The sequence below is a fragment of the Amborella trichopoda genome, chromosome 3 (genome assembly GCF_054954075.1).
Source record: "Amborella trichopoda isolate Santa Cruz 75 chromosome 3, AtrichopodaSantaCruz75HAP2 v2.0, whole genome shotgun sequence".
Taxonomy (NCBI): domain Eukaryota; kingdom Viridiplantae; phylum Streptophyta; class Magnoliopsida; order Amborellales; family Amborellaceae; genus Amborella; species Amborella trichopoda.
In genome coordinates, this window is record NC_142338.1 from 2,435,440 (window position 1) to 2,457,975 (window position 22,536).

Here is a 22,536-nt window from a genome sequence, read left to right on the forward strand (position 1 = left end):
AGGTAAAACTCATTTTTATTTATTTATTATGATAAATCTCTTCTATTGATGATCTAAAGTATAGCACAAGAGCTCTCAAACTTTGTAAATGCTTGTGATCCATAATGCACAGCTCTCATATCTATACATTCTTTTGCTGCATTCATATTTTGTCTTGATTTACTTTCACTTGTTGAATTCATCAAATTTCTTTAAGAGAATGTGATGGATTGAGGGCTTTGTTGTAAGTTTCATAATATTCTTCGTACCATTTCATCATTACTGCTGTCCCAGGTAAAGGTTTGAACTTCACTTTGAAGGTTATGGAGTTGCAGAACTTAGAAAGTCAATTACTGGACTGTTAAAACATTTTACTTGCTAAAGGCCATCAATCTAATTATACATGAAAACATGAACCTATAAAATGGCAAAAAAGATATCTATCCACTTATCTTTATTTGTTTATTTTCTTATTTTTCTTGCTACTTATATCAAATCATGCTAGCCTTAGGTTGATTAGGATTGCAGTGCAAAACTTGGGGTATTTTTATCATTAAGCAGTTGTGTTCTCAACGCTGAACAATTATGTGTTCCTAACCCCGAGCAACAAGAAGTATTTGTATTTGGCAGCGTTTTAAAAAACGCCGAGTCGAACCGGACTCGCCCGGTTCGACTCGGAAATAGTGAAAAAGGAACCGGATCGTCCAAAAATCGGAAATCGTCCGGTTCTAGAGAGAACCGGACGATTCTGTACAGTGAATCGCCGATTCACTGTACGGAATCGGCGAGCCCGAACAGTGAATCGGCGATTCCGTACGGATTTTTTTTTTTTTTTTTTTTTTTTTTTTTTTTTTTTTTTTTTTTTTTTTTTTTTTTTTTTTTTTTTTTTTTTTTGGTAATCCATGATAGATTTTTTTTGTAATCCATGATCGAATTTTTTGGTTTTTTGTAACCCATAATAGAATTTTTTGTAATCCATGATCGAAATGTTTGTTTTCTTTTCTTGTAATCCATGATCGATTTTTTTGTTTTTTTTTTTTTTTTGTAACCCATGATAGAATTTTTTGTAATCCATGATCGAATGTTTTGTAATATATGATCGAAATGTTTGTTTTTTTTTTGTAATCCATGATTGAAATGTTTGTTTGTTTTTTTTTAATCCATGATTGAATTTTTTGTTTTTTGCTTTTTTTGTAACCCATGATAGAGTTTTTTGTAATCCATGATTGAATTTTTTGTAATCCATGATCGAACTATTTTTTTCTTTTTTTGTAATCCACGATTGAATTTTTTGTTTTTTTTGTTTGTTTTTTTTTGTAATCCATGATCGAATTTTATGTAATCCATGATCGAATTTTATGTAATCCATGATCGAATTTTATGTAATCCATGATTGAATTTTTTGAAAATTTGTGATTTTTTTTGTTTAATCCATGATCGAATTTTTTTTTGTAATCCATGATAGAATTTTTTGAAAATTTGTGATTTTTTTTTTAATCCATGATAGATTTTTTTGAAAATTTGTTTTTTTTTTTTTTTAATCCATATTATTCAAAGAGAAAACGAGAGAGATGATGATTCTGAGGCCACCCTATCCCAGCCATATTATTCACATATCGAGTCCCAACAGCAACAGTGTAGGGATGAGCACGAAATACTGTAAATTAAATACTGAATGGCGGTTCATGCAGGGAAAGAACATATCAATATTCGCATATTCATTCAAAAACATGAAAATTCTTAATGGAGTACCCTCATTTTTTATTGAATTCCTAAAAACTAATATTTATAATAAATTTTAATAATTTTTTCGGATTTTTTTGAAGCTTTATTCTGACCGATTCACCCGATTCCGATCCGGATCGCCGATTCGCCGATCCGGATCGGTTTTTGAAAAGCCCGATCCGGGTCACCGATCCGATTTTTAAACCATTGGTATTTGGTAATGAATTTGGTGATCTTACTCGATCCACACAAAGCTGTGCTAAAATTACCAAAATACCCCTACTTTTTCTAGTTCCAACCATAATTAGCAAATCACCGTTTAATCGGCGATTTTTTTCAAAAAATCGGTGTTTTATGGAAATAGTCTTAAACAACGATTTTTTTAAAAGGTAAGCAAAAATCGCGTAGTTTTCATAAAACCGTTTAAAACGTGTTTTTTTTTCATAATACAATTTAAATCAGGCCAAAAATCGTATCTTTTTATACCTATAATTTGTTTTTTGAAAGATTTTTTTTTCCATGTCTTGTGTATTGCAGCCATTGCTACTGTCATGCTTTTGAAAAAAATATTATTATCCACTGAGTTCTTCAAAGCCACAATTGTATGATTTTTTTTTCCCTTTTTTTAAAAAAACTTAAACAAATAGATACAAATTGCAATTGTTATTATGGAAAATCATTGTGCAAATGAAATACTGTTTATAGCAAATCGTTTTGTAAAGAAAATCAATGTGTAAAGAAATTCATATACATGCACATTTCTATGATTATTTGTGATAATTGTTTCTATGAAAACACTGTTTATGACTCAAATTAGAGCTCAAAACATAGTCTTTTATTGATGAATGAGAAGCAGAGAGTGTGACTATAGGACCAAGTAATTAGTAATTTGTTTTTGACTATGTGATAACAAAGATAAACAATATAATGCAAATTTACATGAGCAAGCAATTGTACATATAGGATTAGTTCCCCCAACCTAAACCTTCAGCTTTGCTTGCTGTTTCCCCAAGAAAATAAAAAACCCTCTTCCTTTTCTCTTTCTAAAAATCAGATAGAGCCTCTTCATAAATTTCCTGTTCTCTTTATAAAAATCAGTTAGAGCCTCTTCATAAATTTCCTTTTCTCTTTCTAAAAATCAGTTAGAGCCTCTTCATAAATCAAGATAGTTAGGGATTTTTCTCAAACAACATCCCGAGCCTCTTCATGCTTTCTCTCAAATAACATCCTAAATCAGATAGAAAAACCCTCTTCAAACTATCCCAAATCAGCATCCCATCTTATTCTCTCTCTAAAAATCTAAAAATCAGTTAGTACCTCTTCCATTAGGGTTTGTGAAGCCGATGATCACTTCCTTCTTTCTTCTCTCTCTCTATAAACCCTAATGGCTGTAAGCCCAGCCCTATTTTGTTCTCTTCCTTCTTCTGTCTCTATACCGTAAACACTGAGATGTGAAACCCAATTTTCTACGAGTCTCTTTTCAATTAAAGAAATGTATAAAACTTTAATCGAGAGACCATGGTCACCATCCATAGTTAAATCACTCTAATGAGAAATAAAAAATCGTGTATTTTTTTTTGGTACCTGCTAAGTAGATGTGATGTTTAAGTATTTAATGAATAAATTTATATAGTAGTTAAAGTATTTATTGAATAAATTTATATAGTATATTTGTTTTTGGTATATAATAAGTAGGTATGATGTTTCTTAAAGTATTTAATTGGTATTATATGATACATTATTTAGGTATATACTAGTTAATTATGTATTTAATATTGGATGATTGGATGAGAGTTATGAGGCATAAAAGTTAATTAACTTAATTATATTAGTCTAGTAAAGTTTTTATGGATGAATTAGTTATTGATGACTTTGACATAATTTTTATTTTTTAGAATTTCAAAATTTCTAATATTATAAATTTATCTGATTTTTTTACTTTGATTTTTTGAGCCTAATCCGATATATTAGCGATTTTTTTATATGAAGTATTTTTGCCGATGTGTATTTTTTACCCACTTTTTTCATCTGACTTTTTAAAATAAAAACGATTTGTTTCCGATTTTATGGTGAGCCGATTTATTGATAGTCCCCGGCTAACTATGGTTCCAATAGTTTGGAAGTTTTTTGCACATATTTTTGAGGGAGGTATCTTAATGAAGTTCAACTTAAAAAATAAACTTTGTTCTGGTAAATGGGATGTTTTGAGTCCTTGATTTTGTAATATAACTTGACCTCTTTGATGATACTTCTGATCTATTTTTAGTAATTGCTGCCAAACAAAATAATTCAGATGCCAATTTCCCAATTCTAAATCTTATATGAGTTACAAAATTTTTAAAAGAAATCAAAATAAAAATTCCTCTTTCTTCCATTTGGCTTCAAAAATTTAGGATGTACATTCTTATGACAATGAAGAACAAGAAAAGAGGGTACAAAACGCAAAAAGTATGACAAGTACCTTCCATGTGGAAATACAAAAGAAACTAACCTTGGATACGTAATGGATCTTGAAGTACTATTTTTGCATACCCCTGACCAAATCTACCCACCCACATTGGGATTACTCATTAATGGTTGATCAAGTTTGATTGATTCACCTTCGGAAACAAGAAGTTCCGGTCTTGGAGGTATAATATCAACCACTTGATGCCCATCCGATGCATTAGCTATGGTTCTTTTTTAATATCCACCCTTTTCTTTGCGTATTTTTATACTTATTATCCCTGATGCTGAGGCATAATAAACTGTATTGTTACTCTTGATCCCATCGGGAGAAATCTAACCCCTTCCTCTATTCCCACCTACATATATGGGATATTTCAAGAAGTGAACTTCTTTCTTAGTAGCGGGATCCGGGGAAAGGATCGGAAAGAGAATTTCATTGTATTTCTAACCAGGTTATCACAAGAATCGTTTTTTTAGGAGGGCGATAACTCTGGAAAGAAAGAGAAATTACCTATCATTTCTTTCATCTCGAGAGAAAGATGATCAGGAGGAGCTAATTCAAATCCATTGGGTAAAATGAGAACAGCTCCTACATTCAAACCTCCTTTTTTACCATTAGTAAGAACTTGTTTCAGTTGCATTTCATAGGGGATTCTAACAACTGCTTCAAATACATTATCAGGAAGCACAGCTTGTAGAACCTCAATATCCACGGGCTTATTAGCTAAATGACAATTGGTACATGCAATACGTCCAGTTGCTTCTCGCGGATTTTCATAACCCTGCTGCAGAAAAATAGGATATGCATTTCACATAGATGCTCGAGTTCTGACATATATCATCATCAATACAGAAATTAATCGAGTCATCTGCGCAATAAAAAGTCTTTCCATTTTGCATGGCCCGGAAATTTCTACAAGAAATTAGGTAGGTAGCTAGTATAGTTCCCTATTCAGGATTCTACCGTTGTACTGAAATATACTTGGAATCTACCGGACGGGTAAAAAAGTCTAAAGAATCAGTAAGATTTTTAATGCTTTGTTTATGTAGGAAGTCGCATTACAATTCGGTTGATGTCAAATGAAATGAGTTTTCTTCATTCATTCATTGCATGATAAATAACTACCAGTGAAGGAGATATACGATTTAAATGATGGAAGATCCGAGATTGAAAAATAGTCTATATAATAACCGGAAAAGTGGAAACGAGACCGGATATAATTTGATCGTTATGACTAAATCTAAAATCTTTGTATACCGAACCAATCATTAGTTCCCAACCATGGGGCGAATTAAATCCGATACATGAATCGGTTAATAAAAGAATAGAAAAAATCTTTTATTGTGTCACTTAAGTTATAGAAGAATTCCTGAACCCAAGAATTAAGAGTGACAAGTTCTTCATTACCCATAATAGAATAAGCACTTAGAATAGCGAAACTAATTATCTTTGTCGAGAAATGTGAAATTATATGGATATAATCTTTATTGTACATTTTCACCAATTCTATCGTTTCTTTGTGAATTCCTATACGAAGCTTTTGTAAATGTGTCTCCGGATAATCCCTTATGATTTCGTCCAACAGGAAGAGTTCTTCTAAGTATATGAATCTTTCGATAACGTTCTTTTCTTGAATTTCATTCAAAAAAGTTTCGTATTGGCTGGTATTCCACCAATTTGTAACCCAAGGTTCCAGACTTTTCTTAAACGATAGAGAAATTCCTCAAGGCAGAAAAACTATAGATGCAAGATATGGCAGGGAAGTCAATGTTTTCTTTTTGGCCACTTCCAATATGGGAATTGTTAATGAACCTGATTCATTCGTCGACTCTGTCTGAGATTTGGATGAAGCACGAGTTCTATAAGAGGGTTTGGCACCTATAGATCTATTCCATATTGTGTGTAATTTTTTAGTCCTTGCTTGTCTTGGCCATAGAACTAGAAAGAATAAGAATTCTAGAATAAGAGTCCCTCCGTTTCGAATGAGAGATATAACGAAATATCGTTCCCAGATATCTCAATTGGTCAAATTCGGACCAATTGCATCTCTATTTATTCCTTTCGAGAAATGCTCGTAAAAACCACTTGAAGTAAGAAAATAACATAGGATAACAAAAGATAACATAAATAAGATCATAGTTTAGTTTTAGTATTCATATTCAGATTTCGAGATGGAAGAATTTGGATCGATCAATTCAATTATTTCGAAATGTTTCACTGGTTACCCACAGAAAAAGGAATAAGGTAGAAGAGATTAAGAATACTTAGAATTGAAATTAGGTGGCAAAACGAGAGAGAAATTGGATGGTTATTTTATTAGAGATCCAATCGTTTGGTCATCAAGGAACAAAAACAAAGGAGAAGAGAAAAAGAAAGAGATGTTGATTGACAAAAGAAGAAGAATTTATGGGATATGATCCATCTATATCTAAGGTTTCAATTCGAAATCTTGGTCCTAGTTCGCCAAAACATTATGTACTCCGAACCGTTTTGCTCTGATATATGTGATGAATACAGACTGATTTTCTTAGATTAGATTTGTTACAAATAGAATGCCATACACATGAAAGATTAACTCTTTTGTTTTGGCGGACCCAATGAAATGATGGTTCTATATACCTTGGACTGCTCCCCTAGCCGCAGACGGGGAACAGAAGGGAGCAGAAATAGGATCTAACACTAACATGTTTTGATCGAATGAGTAGTTGTTCCGAAGAAAGATCAGTTTCTTAGAAAGTCTTCTTGGGTTTCCTACCCCATGCGGCGAAAGTCTCCATTCCTTGATTCGAAATACTTGAATTGATACACGCAAGAAATATGCCAATTCAGCAGCTTTTGCTCAATTTCTCGTGGACTGAAATTTTCATCAGTACCAGTCAAGGCCCTGGCTACTGATTTCAATAGAAAGGACACGACGAGGATAAATATCTTCTTTAACTTCCCTTCTGATTGACCGAATTTCTCTCATAAGGAATCGAAAGAAGATACGACGATTTCTTCTAGGAAATCCCCAACGAAAAAGACCCACTATTCCTTCTTTTCTATCAAATATATCATAACCACTACCTACATTCCACAGAATTGTGCACCACAAATAGGAGCTAATGAACAGACCTGCGATACCATAGAAACACATCACAATCGCTTGTGAAAAAAAAAGGGTTTGCTGAGACGGAAATAAAGATATCAAATTCCTACCAAGATAGCTGGAAGTTCCAACCAATAAGAACCCTAGTGAACCTAAAAAAAGTATACAGGCCCAACATAAATTACTTGTTTTTCGAGAACCTGTTATAAGTTCTATCCATATATGTTCTGATCACCAGTTCATACTATATCCAGTTGCATTCTATTGAAATTGAGAAAATGACCAAAATTTCTTTGACCCTTTTGGCTCCCGAAATAACTCTCATCAACTAGCACTATCATGAGTGAACTATCAGGAACAACTCATCGAATCAGTTAGGTATTAGGTATAAATAACCCTTCCTTCATATAATCCCACTATGTATGTTTATATATGTATATACATATATAAGAATCTCTATTTCTAATCTAATCTATAGTTCTATATTTAGGCAAAAATTCTATCCAATTTCAAACAGCTATATCTGCATACACATTTCTCCATATATCATCTATTGACATGGATAACAATGGATAACAGCTCTTTTATTTGCGTTCGGAGCCTGCCCTTCCACTCAACTAAATAACTATCTTATATGTATTACAATCTAATGATTGAAAGAAATTGATGAGCCTATACAATCTTGTTTTTTTGAACATGAAGAAATAAAGAAGCCATTGCAATTGCCAGAAAGAAGAGGCCTATTAAAGGCACAAAAATAGAGGGTAAGTTGAAATTTGTCATAAAACGGGTGCCTCGATTTAGTATTTGATTTGTACCTCTTCTCTAAAGAAAGAAAAGAAAAGATAAGTAAAGAAAGATATATATTATATATATATAAGTCTATTATAAATACAAGGTACAAGGAATGTAGAATTGAAAGGAATTAAAAAAAGGTGCACCTCTTTTTTTTTTGATTTTTTCTCCACGAAATAGATATATGAGAATTTTCTTGTTCCCCCATCCCTATGTTTCTAAAGTTTCTCATGAGTTCTCAAAGGATTTGTTAGAACTAGATCCAAGAGGGATTCATACTAAGAAAGGGGTTCTTGTACTCCGGGAGATATAAAAATATGCAAGACTCCTACTTCTATATTAGAATTAGAATGAGTCTATTAGAATATTGTATACGTAAAAAGAACATTCAATCTTTTTTTTCTCTCATTGAAATTCATTTTCAATTTTGCGGAACGAAAATCTTATCCTGTTGATAGAGGGTTCCTGATTACTAGTCAAGAATAAAGTAGAATAATAGATCTATCTGATTCGTACTACAATTAGAAATTCTAACTTCTGTCAGGAAAGAAAACTCCTTTTTTGTTACTTTGATTCCGATCAGCTAAATACTTGTTGGCTACAAATAACTGAACCTAGCGATTTACTTTATTTGATTTAAGGGGATGGAAAGTAGAAGAAAAGAAACCGTGGAGCTAAAATAACTCACTTGGCCTTTAAAAGGATTACGTGGTACGATTGAATCGAATAAGCCTTTATGGAATGAATACTCAGCTACTTGCAAACCATAAGGTATTTTCTTATTGAATGTTTCTTCAACTTAATTATGCCAATAACATGATCTGACAAAACAACAAAGTTATTTATAACATGATCCAACAAGTCAACAACAAATTTATTTATGACAATAATGATAAATGTATGCTTACAATAAAAAGTACAAGCATATGATCAATTCGTGGTACGGGATTTATCCTTTCTCGAAAGAACTCTTTGTGGAATTGCAAATAAGAAAATTACAAAAAAAAAAATGCAAGCAAAGAGAACAGATGTGAATTGGGATCTGCTGCAAAAGAATCACAAGTGAAACAAGTTGTATTACATATTTTGGAGTCGATCGTGTGATCAAGCTTCATTGATTGTTGAATTTATTGGCAGCAGGAATACAAGATATTAGTCCATGAACAATACATTCATTATATACATGGATATACTCTCTATATCTTATACACACATGGGTCGCCTTTGAACTTGAACTCATTTCTAATAGAGCCATATTTATCAAAAACTCATGTTTCATGGAGCCACGCTTCATTTTACAACACATTATATGCAACAAACTAGTAGGGCTCGTATTTCAAGCTCCAAGTTTCAACATTCAAAATGGCTACAAGCCAATTTATACATTCCTCTCTTTCTCCCTTTACATCCAAAATGGCTACAAGCCAAATTCCTCTCTTTGTCCCTTTGCATTTCCAAGTGCCAATTCGTATGTGATCTGAAGGTTCCAGTATTTATAGTGTACCAAAGGCCTTTGTTGCATGTGGTTTTGGGCATAAATTGCTCTCTTGACAGTCCTGTTTTTTCTGAGAAAACACTTAATTTTCTCCAAGGGGATGCAACAACCCTTTTCCTCATACATACCTCTTCTCGATTATCACCAGTAATCCCCACATGAACATTCTCCATCCTTAAAATGATGAAAATGCATTGGATCCCTTATCACTATACTCCGATTCTCAATCTTGGTCACAAATTTCGCAAATATATGGCAATCACCACATATCCTTAAGTTCTTCATAATCCTAACAGGCCTCCCATGAGGAATGCTAACCAACCCCCAAATGCCAGGGCCATCTTCTCACTGTGGTATCAAAGTGCCTCCTCCTTTTGTTCATCTTCGAGGTCATGCAACACAAAATTTGTATCAGGTACATAACATCCTTAATTCTTCCCATCAACCTGTTGAGCTCTTTTCCTATGGCCTCCATTCTGGGGTGCGAAGTATCTCCCAGAACAAAGACATGGATTTCTCTCTCTACATGTATCCTGTTACAGCCTGGCTCCTTTTTCACTCCTCTCTCACTCATCTTTCTCCTCACTTCTACAACGTTGTCCCACTGAGAAGAAACGGCACAAGTGTTAGAGAGAAGTATGTAATTCCCTTCATGTTCTGGTTCAAGTTCAATTACACGCTTTGCTGCATGTATTGCTAATTCCATGTTTTGGTGGACTCTGCAAGCTCCAAGAAGAGTCCTCCAAATAACAGCATCTGGTTCACATTTCATCTCTCTAATGAAATTTGCAGCTTCTTCACCCTAAGAGATCGACCATGCATCCATAATGCTCCTTACCTGGGTTGACCCCATAAATCTTTTCCATTAATTTGAAATAGTTCCATCCATCATTAACTAAACCAGCATGGCTACAAGCAAAAAGAACACCCACCATAGTTATATAATTTGGTTTAATCCCTGTTTCTTTCATTCTTTCAAAGAGGTTGAGGGCCCCTTTTCCATGGCCATTTTGAGCCATACCCAACACCATAGTGCTCCATGAAATCACATCTCGCTCTACCATCTTATCAAAAGCCAAGCTCGCTTCCTCTAGACTCCCACACTTGGAGTACAAGTCCAAGAGTGCGTTATTTACTATCGAGTCCCTGCCGGATTTGAAACTATGGGCATGTACTTGTCGGCCTAGCTCTAGCGAAACCAAGCCTGTACAAGCTCTAAGGACACCGGTTCAGGTGGCTTCATTTGGGAAAAAGCCAGCCCGTTTCATTCTCGCGAAGAACCTAAATGCCTCAACTACATCACCATTTTGGGCAATTGCCCAAATTATAGAGTTCCAAACAACTTGATCGCCAGTTTCCATTTCATTGAAAACACAAAGCCCACTTTCCAAATCTCCATTTTTTGCATACATATCGATCAAAGCACTTCTAACAAAGACATCAGACTCTAACCCACACTCTAAAATCAAAGCATGCACCTGTTCAAGTGTTCTAATCCTGCCACATGCTCTTAAAATAGCAGAAAAAGTGTACATATTGGGCATTATACCCTCTCTAAGCATCAAAACCAGGAGTCTCAAAGCTTCTTCATTGGAACCTGTATTAGTGTATGCCGATATCATGGTCGTCCATGAAACAATGTTTCTATGAAGCATTTTGTCGAAAACTTTGCCCGCTTCCATGGAAAGACCTAATTTTGAATACAAGTTAAGAATGCTGTTGAGTAAGAAAGTATTTGGGGTGAAACCAGGAGATGAGATATGAGCATGTAGGAGCTTACCTTCTTCGATTGCTTTGTGTCTGACTGGTTCGTGGTTTGGAAATGGCGGGGATTTGATCATTGTAGAGAAAGGGATGCGTTTTTATGGCTCTCAGAAAAGGTCTCATCATGAGACCGTTGGGATTTGAATTTGAAAAGTTCAAAGAATTTCATTTAAAAATTTCGAGGAAAATTTGAAGCGGTAACTGAAGGAAATGTGATGCATTTCGTCCAAAACTTTACTCAATTATGACTTGTCATATTTTAGCGAAAATTCAGAAACAACAACCCTAGCTACCAACTTGTCATATTTTAGAGAAAATTCAGAAAGAACAACCCTAGCTACTAAGTCATTTTCTGTTTTATCCCTTCAATTGGTGCATTCACAAGATCTTTCTTGTGCCAAATTTTGGGGTTTTATATAAACATCCTAACGAGATGTACTCTACATGAAGTTGAGAGAATATTTGGTTCAAGGGCCGGGTTTTAAAAATGCAAGAGAAATGCCAAAAAGGATATAGATGGGAAGTAGTGAGAAAATATATAATGGCTTAACTGCAGGATTAAATCGGTTAGCAGGTTTCGATTTTGAGCGGTTTTAGTGATCAACTGGTATTTAAAAAATAAAATTATATATATATATATATATATAGATATATAAATTCTTAAAAATAAAAAATTTGGTTTGTAATGCATTTTTAATATTCTTTACATTATAGAAAAGATTAAAAATTGTTTTTGTTATTAATACTCACTGTTATTCAAAAATCAATTCATTAAAATCTATTTTTTCATTAATTTTTAGCTTCATTTGAATGTGTTTTGTTTTAATTATTTTTTATATGCTTTGCTCATTTTAGTAGATTTTTTTTTTTTTAAATACTTTTTTGACCTCTCAGGTTAGAACGGTTGAATCACCCTCACCAGTTAGACCGGTTAAACCGTTTCTGGGCTCATGTCCGGTTAACCGTTCCAGTTCTATTTTGTGAACATTGTTTATGGTCTAACTGAGGGTATAATGTTGACAAAACGGAACGACAAAACATGATTCGTGTAGTTGACTCCAAATAATTGTAATAAAGCGCATATGATGATGATACAATATTTATTGACAATATTGAAAGTACTTAATTCGGCTCCAATTCACCAAGATATTCAACCGGAGATAGTTAGAGAATCGGGCGAACCAAGTGTTGAATTCAAGCTTCTAAGTACCATCTATTGGTAAAATACCAAAGATAACATTGGGCTCGAGTGTCTTTCTTGAATTTTGTGCAACTCCTCTTGACCCTCCAAAATTGCAAATCTCGAGCTGATTCAAGCCTTTCATCACTGACTATTGAACCACTGCATGGAAGTGTATATGTGTTTCTGCCATGCGCTTGTGAATATATTTTTTATTGGGTTTTGTTAGGGTACGCGATTTGGTAGTGTATATATGAAGTCCTTAATATTTTTGTATATTTAGATACCTTTATTTTTATAGTATAGTAATTTTTTGTTTAAAGGTAGTTTAAGTAATTAGTTAAGAGTAAATATAAATTTTTAATAGAAACAAAAGTATTTATTAATAATAGTCGATAATGACATCACCTTTAAGATGCAATTATTTTTTAACTACTAACTTAATGCTACTATTTTTTTATAGCAATATCCCTTTTACCTTTCTACATGACAAAAAATACCTCTATTTAAAAAATTTTGTTTACAATTAAAGAATATTTAAGTGTCAAGAAAGGTTAAGGACTTTAAAAATATACACTACTAAGCTGAACAAAACTCATTTCTATTAAATATAAATTTATTTGAAATTATAAATTATAAAATTATTTATTTTTTATATAAAAAAGTCACAATCACTTTTAACTATTAAATTATAAAACCTACCAAATAGAATAACGTAAAAAAACATAAAAAAATATTATTTTAGACTCTATGCCTAATCAATAATAGATCGACAACCAATTATGACTTTCTTATTTCAAAAATAAATAACCTTATTGTATTTTTTTGTTACAAAAGTTACCTGTTGTTTGATTTGACATCTAATCGCGAGTACACTAACTGATGGTTGAATGATTATTGTCTCTTTATGCCAAAGCTTAAAAAAAAAAAATCTTATCCCATGTTTTCTTAGAGGGAACATGCTTTCTCATACTAAAATCTAAAATAAAAATTACAATGTTAAAGGGTATTCCTGTAAACAATCAATGTATCAAGAGCTGATTAGTAAAGAAAAAAGAAAAAGAAAAAAAATGAAAAAGTGCAGAAAAAATAGGCTTTTTGTTAATCGTACACCACCCGAAATGTCTAAATTCTCAAATTAACCCTCGTATCTGAAAAAAAAACAAGTAAAATCCATTTTCTTCTCTTTCAATGGAGGAGCCTAGACCTTGCAGAAAACCCTAAAGTCCATCTGTGAATCTGCATCCAATTCCAGCAAAGATCGTAGCCGTCCAACGGTTTTGAAAGATGCTCTGGGCAAAATGGTGGCCATCCAAAGATTCAGAAACTCATACTCTGAAACCCCAAATCTCACATGGTTCTGGCTATGCATCGATCCAATGATATGATATGGAGGGTTTATAGCTCTTTTATTTGATATTTGAAATATTTATGCTTCCAGCTTTTGAAATCTAGGATTTTTACTCTAAAAGTGCTGCTGAAGGTTAAGAGTTTTTAGTCTTTGGAGTTGGTAAGAAATCGTGGTTTTTTTCCTTTGAAAATGTTTTCGGTGATCCAATCAACGGATCAACAGTCGATATGGGCATTTAGTCCTTAATGCCCATGAAGAAATCAACTGTTTGTAGAAAGAAGTCTAGGGTTCGCTTCTTTACAATGGCTCTGGGGATCAAAGAAACAGTCAATTAGGGGATTTTTAGTCTTTCGATTTGGTGAAGAACTCTGGGGTTTTTGTTATTGAAAATGTCTCTGAGGATCAAAGCGGTGGTAGATAAGTTTGTGAAGGAGTTAAAGGAGGCTCTAGACGCAGATATTCAGGATCGAATCATGAAGGAGAGAGAAATGCAAAGCTACATCGAAGAAAGGGAGCGAGAGGTTGCAGAGAGAGAGGCAGCTTGGAAAGCTGAGCTTTCGCGAAGAGAGGTAAAGTGCTGAAACTGTGGGATGATAATTAATAAGATTAGCATTTTAATTGGATATGGAAACTCAGATTTACTTAAAAAACCAAAAAAAAGGTTAGAGATATCAAAATTAATATGTATTTGGAGCAATTCCCTGTGTTGTTTGCATCATCTTTGCTTTGAAGCATTTAGTTTTGGTCCTTTGAAAGAATTCGAAGTTGTTGGGTACGAGAAACTTATGATCATGAGACTAATACTCACACATTTGCAAAGAGAGTGAACAAAGAGAGCTAGATTTAGGTACAATTTCCTCTCTTTTTTTTTTCGAAGCCTGAAGTCACAATTTCTGGGACTCAAACTGGGGTCTTTCTAGTGAGAGCCGAGTAACCTCACCATTTAGACTACAATGGATGTTTAGTTTCGAGTTCAATCTTTGTCTCTTTTTTTTGGTTAATAATAATATTTCCTTATGCATTTACTTTATAAAATTAATGAAAATTCTACAAAAAGGAATTCCTTTTAGTTGTGCATGCCATTTATTGTTCTAAATCAACATTATCTTGTGACTTTTTAGTGGGCCATGGTGCTCATTTTTATTTAAATCTCAAAATGGTCATGGTGTTCATTATGGTAATAACATTCATAGTTTACATATTTGACCTCGACCCGGCTAGTGCCTTGGCCAATTTGGTCCAAAGCAAAAGATCCGTTTCATCAAGCGCGGAACAAATCTAACGTTTGACCGGTTTTGTCCTTTTGGATCGACCAATTATAACCGGTTAGATGGACTAAACAAAGTTATACAAATTCTTTCATAATACATTTCATATTTTTAAACTATTCTTCTTATTTTTTGCCTTTACTTTCAATAATTGTTTTGATTGGGCTAGGCCCCTCATGGTGGCCAGTCACGTTCTAAGAGCACCTATAATATCTATTTAAAACCTGCAAGTATAAATTCAAGATATTACAATTAAATTAGATGCAATTATATAATTAGTATATGATGGACATTGCTTATGGGCTTTGAAGTACAAAAATTTATAGGCTCATGATTCTAGGTAGTCTGTGATTGATGGGAATAATAAAAATTTTGGGTGTGTTGACAGATGGGAATAATACAAATTTTACAAAGGTGGGAGAAGTGTGGGTAGAATAATATCGAGTGTCTTTCATTGGTTTGGTGTTGGAGTTTGGAGGGTTATGGTTGGGATTCTTATGACAGATTGGAGAGCTACAGGACTTAACTGCATCTTCTCACCATAGGTTCAGGACTAGCAAGTGTTAGGAGTTTAGTTAAGGATAAATTCCTGGAAATGGAAATGAGATTGCAAGGTTAATTAGGTGGGGCAGTCAATATAGGCTAATGACATGGTTCTCTAATGGTCTCAAGATTTTCATGTTTTCCTTTTATCCCATGCGATTGTAAAAGTGGTTCTCGTTTTCATATTGGTTTAGATCCGATGATCTCAAGATCTTTCATGTTTTATTTTCAGAGAGGTTCTCATGTTACTTTCATACTAGTTTGGACTTGGAGCTGGATATCCAGTGGTCTTGAAATATTGCAGATCCATGAAAGAGAATCGTTGAGATGGCTAACTTTTTTTGGAGATCCTCCCTCCCTATGTGCATATGGGAACTGATTATTTCATGGCCTCCCTAAATTGGAATAAGTGCCGGGGTGTATTTGAGCCGATATTATTATTTCCACTTTGCTTATGTTTGATTAAGTTGCCTGTCACCTCTAGGAATAGATCTTTCCAGCAACAATTGTCTTTTTCGCCTTGTTAGCCAAAAAACAAGTCATGGTTTTATAGTTACTGCAATTTTTTTTTTTTTTCTTTGAATAGTAATTTGTTTCTTGAGAAAAAGGGAAGTATATATTATTCGGATGCAGTTTCTTTAGGGCCCAGAGTAAGGCCTCACCTCGAATCCTTGTCCATAAAGCGCAGTATCTAAAATCTCCATGATGCCTCTAAAATCAATTTTCAACACCGACTATGAAATTTGAAGCTAAAAAAATGGTACAGATCATGAGGATCCATGAATACTTATTGTTAGGGCGAAGTGGATGGTCTAGATAATGTGTTACAATATAAACTATTTTTAGGGCCTAAAATCCTAATTTTTTCTGACAACCAAATTGGTCAACACCAAGATGATCGATTTGAAGGTTTTCGGACGCTAGAATTGCAATTTTCAGTGAGTTTTGAGATGAGGCTTTAATTATTTTGATAGTGCTGTAGCCCTATCAAAATTTCCATTTCATTTTCCTGGTTGGAAACTTGAGGGCCAAAAAGAAAATAAAAAGACCTTGCTTAGTAAACATCAATGTGTGACCTTCGGTCGCCATGGCTTACTCGGTAGGTCCTAGTTGACTTGCCTGAGCCAGCACTGAGCAGCCTAATGACTTAGAAAAGCCAAAAAAAAAGCAAAAATTATAAAAAGAAAATCATCTTTTCTTTTTAAAAAATAAAAGCATATAAAAGATGAGTAGATTTTTTTAAAAAATAAAAAAAGAGGACTGGCTGAAAATCATCTTTTCAGAAAAATGGAAACTCAGAAAAATGAAAAAAATAAAACAATAAAAAGTATAAACAAAGTTAAATATAAGTCAAATACAATTGATTTAATCAAAGATTAACTCACTTATTAACGGAATACATAAATTATATTGTAATTATATACCCCTGAGTTTGGGGGGTTTTGGGGATCGGAAGCCTGCTGAGCCCAAGTATCTTGGGCGAGTCTGAATAAACTCCCTCCCACTAGTCAAACAGTGATAAACATTCACCTTAGTAATTGGTTTCCCAGTCTCATGTTCTTTTAGCTTTCAAGTTTAAAAAAAGTGCCAACATAAATTGAGGACCTTTGGTGGTGGCCTCGTTTGTTTCTTTGGATGATAGATGTCAGGCATTAATTTCATTAGAGTACATCTTTTAATGGGAACTAATGAACTGTCTTCTCTCTTCTTTTGCTGTCATGCCCAAAGAAAGAACCGCATAGTCTTTGTTGAGATGGCATTTATCACCTGGATGTTTCCAAGTAGAATACTATCACTGTTGGTGTTGAGCTATCTTGTTGGTGCTATTCCCTTTGTGATTCTTCTCTTGATTATTGAAAAAGAACTCTTGATTATCAGGGCGTAAATTGAGTTTTCCTTGTATTGAAAAAGAACTCTTGATTATTATGGCGCAACTGTCTATGTAGTTATGTTGATTGTGTGTTTCTTGCAGGCTGAGATTGCTCGGCATGAGGCAAGGTTAAAGATAGAGAGAGAGAACCTAGAAAAGGAGAAGAGTGTCCTCATGGGTACTGCATCAAATCAGGACAACCAAGATGGTGCTCTTGAAATCACTGTCAGCGGGGAGAAGTATCGCTGCCTCAGATTTTCAAAAGCAAAGAAATGAGAGTGGATCCTTTGATCAAGGAGAAGGTATGCACAAAGTTAGTGCCTTTTCACCTTTCATTTAAAGGTAATGGGGATTATGGTATCTCATATTGCGCTGACAAGTTCGTTGCCATTTATTAGAAAATTTATTGGGTTCTGTTGTAATGGTGAATTGTAAATTGGTTGAGTTTATTCCATTATTGCTTGGACAGGAAATATGCCTTTTTCTCAATAAAGATGTTCTTATTTGTTGTATGAAAAATGCTTTCCTCTTTTTGTGTTTCTTTCTAGTTTATGTATATTTTGTAGAGAAAGTCTCGAGTATATTAAATCTAACAATACTCTTAATTGTATTCTGTCATGGATAAGTTGGAATGATCAATTAGTTCCCCTTGGTAATGTAACTGGTAATCTGATCGGTTCATTCAATGGGAATCTGATTCAATTTGTCTCGTGGTATTGTTACATTTTTGCGGTGTAGTTAGGTGGTTGTGACCTCTGGAGATACTCGAGGGATATCTTTTCGAGGCTGTTTGACGTTGTTTTGATTTGTTTAAAGGGAAAGTATATTTTAGGGCCATAGCATTGCAAAGCTGCACGTAAAACTCACTGCTAAAGGTAGTTTTCGTGCTGGAAAACCTCTATATTGATCATCACAACCTCAATTACCATGGAAATGAACTTGTAAAGTGTTTAATGTACCACCCATGTTAATTTTTTTTAGAGATGTTATACATTTTGGAGCTTCAAATTCTATAGGGAAAAAATATGTTTGCAGTGCATGACAAGGGTTTCTTTTATTATCCTTGATGGAGCGGAATGACGGAACAAGATTCATGTAACCGACTCCAAATGGATTGATGGAGCGGAATGACGGAACAAGATTCATGTAACCGACTCCAAATGGATGGGATACGGCTTGGATGATAATATAACGAACAAGGGTTTCTTTCTGCGACCCTCATTTGTTTTTTAGGTTTTCCTACTTTATATTCTTGTTCAATTGTGCATGTTTGTAAATAATACTTACCGTCTACCTCAACAATGGATGATGTGGGCAATGGTTATTCCTGCCACCATTGTTTCAAGTGGAAGAGCTTTTCATCAGCACTGTGCATCCACGATGAAAGGTGGGGATGATAGTAAACTTTGCACCATACACTCTTGATGCTTACATCTAACAAGATAGTTCTTAATCTTTCTTTCGTAGAGAGTTGAACATAGGGATGGCAGGGGGCAGTGTGGCTCAGCTTGGCCTGATTGACCCCCAAAAAACTAGGGCTTGGGTTACAAAATGTAAGGCTAGTCTAGTATGTTTCAAGGGCCTAGACAGGCTTGGAACTGAGCCATACGAAGCCCGTTCCGGCCTTTTTTTTCTCTTTAATTTTTTTCATCTCCAATTTTTTTATTCTATCATAGCTCGGCCCAGTCTGCCCTGGCACTAAAAGGGCCAAGTCTGGCTCTATTGGGGTTAGTGCCAGGTTGGCCCTGCTCAGGCCTTCGTCTATTGTCAAGCCGTGTTGAACAAAACACTCTCTATCAAAGGCGGACCGGGTCATTAGAAGCACAGCCGTGCCCAAATTGACTCAGATAGCTTGGCCCTGTTGGCCCTCAGACTAACTCTTGACCAGGACCAACCCAGCTTGCTTGACCCTAAGGATAATTCTTGACCTGGGCTCTAGATCGTGACTTGGGTTTCAATCGTTTACTTTTGAAGGGACTTGGTTTCTAGGCGGCAATGCCCGTGTATGTAAAAATACAGGCCTTAATAAATCTATTTTTGGGATGGATTTTTGGATTTAATTTTTAAAGATATATAATCTCTAGCATGGAGATCATGAATATGAAAAAAAAAAAAAAAAAAAAAAAAAAAAAAAAATATATATATATATATATATATATATATATATATATATATATATAATTGACTACGATTTTAACTAATGCAAACCATTTTTGAGTAATTACTTTATTAAGTAAATTTAAGGATGTCTCGTCTTCCTTTATTTTGACTCCTGAAGTTTCAGGTGGATTTTAAGATTATAAGTATGGATTAAATTATCAAACTCAATATCATCATTTTTAATTGCTATGTTTGAACCGTTATTTTGTAATTCTAGTATTTGTATCCTATTTTTTAATTGAGATACTTCACTTTTAATATTATTTACCTCTGTTTTGAGGTCAACAATAGTGGGTTCTTTATGAATAGCTTCATGTTGGCTGATTCTTTTCATTATGGTAGAGATATGCATACTAATACATCTCAAAAATCTAAAGGGAAAACCTCTATGGATTTAGTTCCTTTACATCCATCTGAGCTCTTCGTGCTCAGCCAACCTTTTTTCCAATACAACCCATGTCTCCATTACGATCGACCAATGTATTCGAATTTATCCAAAGTCCACAGCATAATACATCATCCAGTCCTGCTTTTTCTCCAGCCCAAATCCCATATAAATCATCCTCCTCTTCTACCAAGTCAATATATATTGACAATGCTTTTATTATTGATATTATCATTGGTGACAAACATGTTCATATGAACTCAAATAAATTAGCCCCCATGTATCTCCAAAACCATTTAAGTTCTCTTAATGGCATCAAAACTAGAGAATGGTACGAGTCTGTTTTAATGGAAACAGGTTCAGTTTCAATTGTCCACTTCTTCCAAGGCAATACGAATGTATATGCCTACTCCAAGTTACAAATCGAAAAGCTCTTGACATATGAAGATTGGGGTAATAACCCCACGCAGGGAAAAAAATTATTAAATACAGAATATCAATATAAATATTATCGATATGCAGAATATCTTGAAGCTTGGCATAAAATCTTTGTTTACCAAAATCCAAATAATTCTCATTCATGGTATATCTAATTTAAAATGTCCATACTTGAGAGATTTCCCAGTTGGTTCCGTCATTGGTTCTTTATTTGGGGATCTTCTACCCAACTACTACCTGATTCCTTTAAAGCCTTCCAACATAAATTCAGTGAGCATAATACTTGTTCTGATCAAATCGACTACCATCTTTACTTTATGGCCATATATCAGATCCCATGGATTGTCAAATGGGAATATGCTATTAATAAAAATACTTCGAATAACTTTGAATACATTCTTCGCCTGGGGAAAAATATAAAAATCAAGTGGTGGAATATATTTAGCACTGACCCACAATCTCTTTCGCTCAAGAGGATTCCTCCTTCCTCATAGTTCAGTCATAATGCTCCTGATAATAATATTGTTACACTAAATACATTTTCTTCTTATATTCAAAAGATAAAACAAGCTCATCCCCATGCTATACTCGAAGATATAGAAAAACAACTCTTTGCAATCTTTGCCGACCCTTCTACTGTACCTACAACATCAGAAGAGACTGTCTGGTCTGGTAATCCTCTCCTCAGAGAATTTAGCCAAAGACCCGAAGGCTGATAACCAGACCCGAAGACCCGACTCATCAGAAATAGAGACCTCAAATACATCCGATATGACCTAAAGCTGATATGACCTCATCTTTATCTTTACTTTCGTTTGATATAACCCAAAAGCATATTTCTTTTAGTTGACAAGACCCCAACTACAGTAAATATTCCATTGCATAGTATCAAAAGCATATTTCTTTTAGTTGACAAGACCCCAACTACAGTGAATATTCCCTTGCATAGTATTTCATTACCTGAGCGATCGCCACGTGTTGAGAAAAGACCCCAACTACAGTGTACGAGATTCGCTTGCATAGTACTTATCGCTGCGTGTCAGTATCTCCTTCGATCAGCATCATCGCCAAGCACATCATCTCCTTCGCCTGTCACCATCAGTCAGCAACCGACTCACCTACTACTACACTTATCCCCGCCAGATTCCCTGAAGATAAGCGTAAACCACAGAAGCATGCCAACCGTCCACCTGTCACACATCCGCACATCCCTGCGCCTATAAATACCGCTTCCCTCAACAAAGAAAGCAGGTCGAATTTCAAGGAAGCTATACGAGAAGACCTTCTTCATCACATCCCTGAGTCATCTCTCTCATATCCCTTTCTCTTTCTCCTTTCCTTACTACACTACTGTAAATTCTCATACAGTAGGTTTGCATTCATAACAGTCCTGTGTAAGCAACATACAGTTGGTAACCTCTATTACTCTGTAATTTGAGATGTGTGATTGTAATATCCCTTCTCTTCCCTCTTACTGTCCTTACGAACGGAATATCTTCTCCAGTTATTGTATTGTAAACAGTGAGTGTTATTATTCTGTGTATTAATGCAATTTAAATTAGTATTCAATATTAAAATTAGGAATTCAACTCATACTTCTTGGATTTTCTTAGATATTTCTTTGATCTCTGCTATCTTTATAATATTTTTATTCTGTTATTATATAGGAATTTTACAACAATTAATGAAGTATAATTCTGCTCTGTTCATGTTCCTAAGATAGTAAACTGCTGTTCATGATAGTAAACTAAACAGGTTGATCTTGGCGCGTTTATGGTATACATGTCTGTCTAATAAATCTTTTTTTATTGGGAATTGGATATCTGATCCATTGTAAAACTTTGTTAAGAGGTTTATAATTAATAACTAAACGATGAACTCTTCTTTCTTTTTCAGCATTTTTTTTTACATAAAAGGCTGAACAACTCCAAGGAGATTTACTTGGTCTTATGAGTTTTTTCTGTAATAGATCCTCTATTTCTATTCTACATGTTTGTAATAATTCAGTATTCATTTGAATTGGTCTAGCTTTTGTAGGTATTTTCT

General features: G+C 34.2%; 1 protein-coding gene and 2 pseudogenes across 2 annotated transcripts; 1 reads left to right on the plus strand and 2 right to left on the minus strand.

Annotated features, from left to right (window-relative positions):
• Nucleotides 1-5,150: 5,150 nt before the first annotated feature.
• Nucleotides 5,151-7,484, minus strand: LOC148782678 (uncharacterized; annotated as a pseudogene).
• A 1,636-nt stretch (nucleotides 7,485-9,120) lies between these two features.
• Nucleotides 9,121-11,508, minus strand: LOC18439757 (pentatricopeptide repeat-containing protein At2g03880, mitochondrial pseudogene; annotated as a pseudogene). The gene has a single exon (XR_016052699.1). The product of XR_016052699.1 is annotated as a pentatricopeptide repeat-containing protein At2g03880, mitochondrial pseudogene (transcript).
• Nucleotides 11,509-13,642: 2,134 nt separating this feature from the next.
• LOC18439758 (beta-mannosyltransferase-like protein) lies at nucleotides 13,643-18,026 on the plus strand. Its single transcript, XM_006849916.4, has 2 exons — nucleotides 13,643-14,395; nucleotides 17,610-18,026. The coding sequence occupies exons 1-2, from the start codon at nucleotides 14,216-14,218 to the stop codon at nucleotides 17,781-17,783; spliced, it is 354 nt and encodes a 117-aa protein (XP_006849979.1). The 5' UTR covers nucleotides 13,643-14,215; the 3' UTR covers nucleotides 17,784-18,026.
• The last annotated feature ends 4,510 nt before the right edge of the window (nucleotides 18,027-22,536 follow it).

What these genes read in the sequence shown, in the direction of transcription:
- LOC18439758 (XM_006849916.4), top strand. Translation starts at nt 14,216, where the DNA reads ATGTCTCTGAGGATCAAAGCGGTGGTAGATAAGTTTGTGAAGGAGTTA. An exon ending in CTGAGCTTTCGCGAAGAGAG is followed by an intron (nt 14,396 to 17,609) that starts GTAAAGTGCTGA and finishes TGTTTCTTGCAG; the next exon opens with GCTGAGATTGCTCGGCATGA.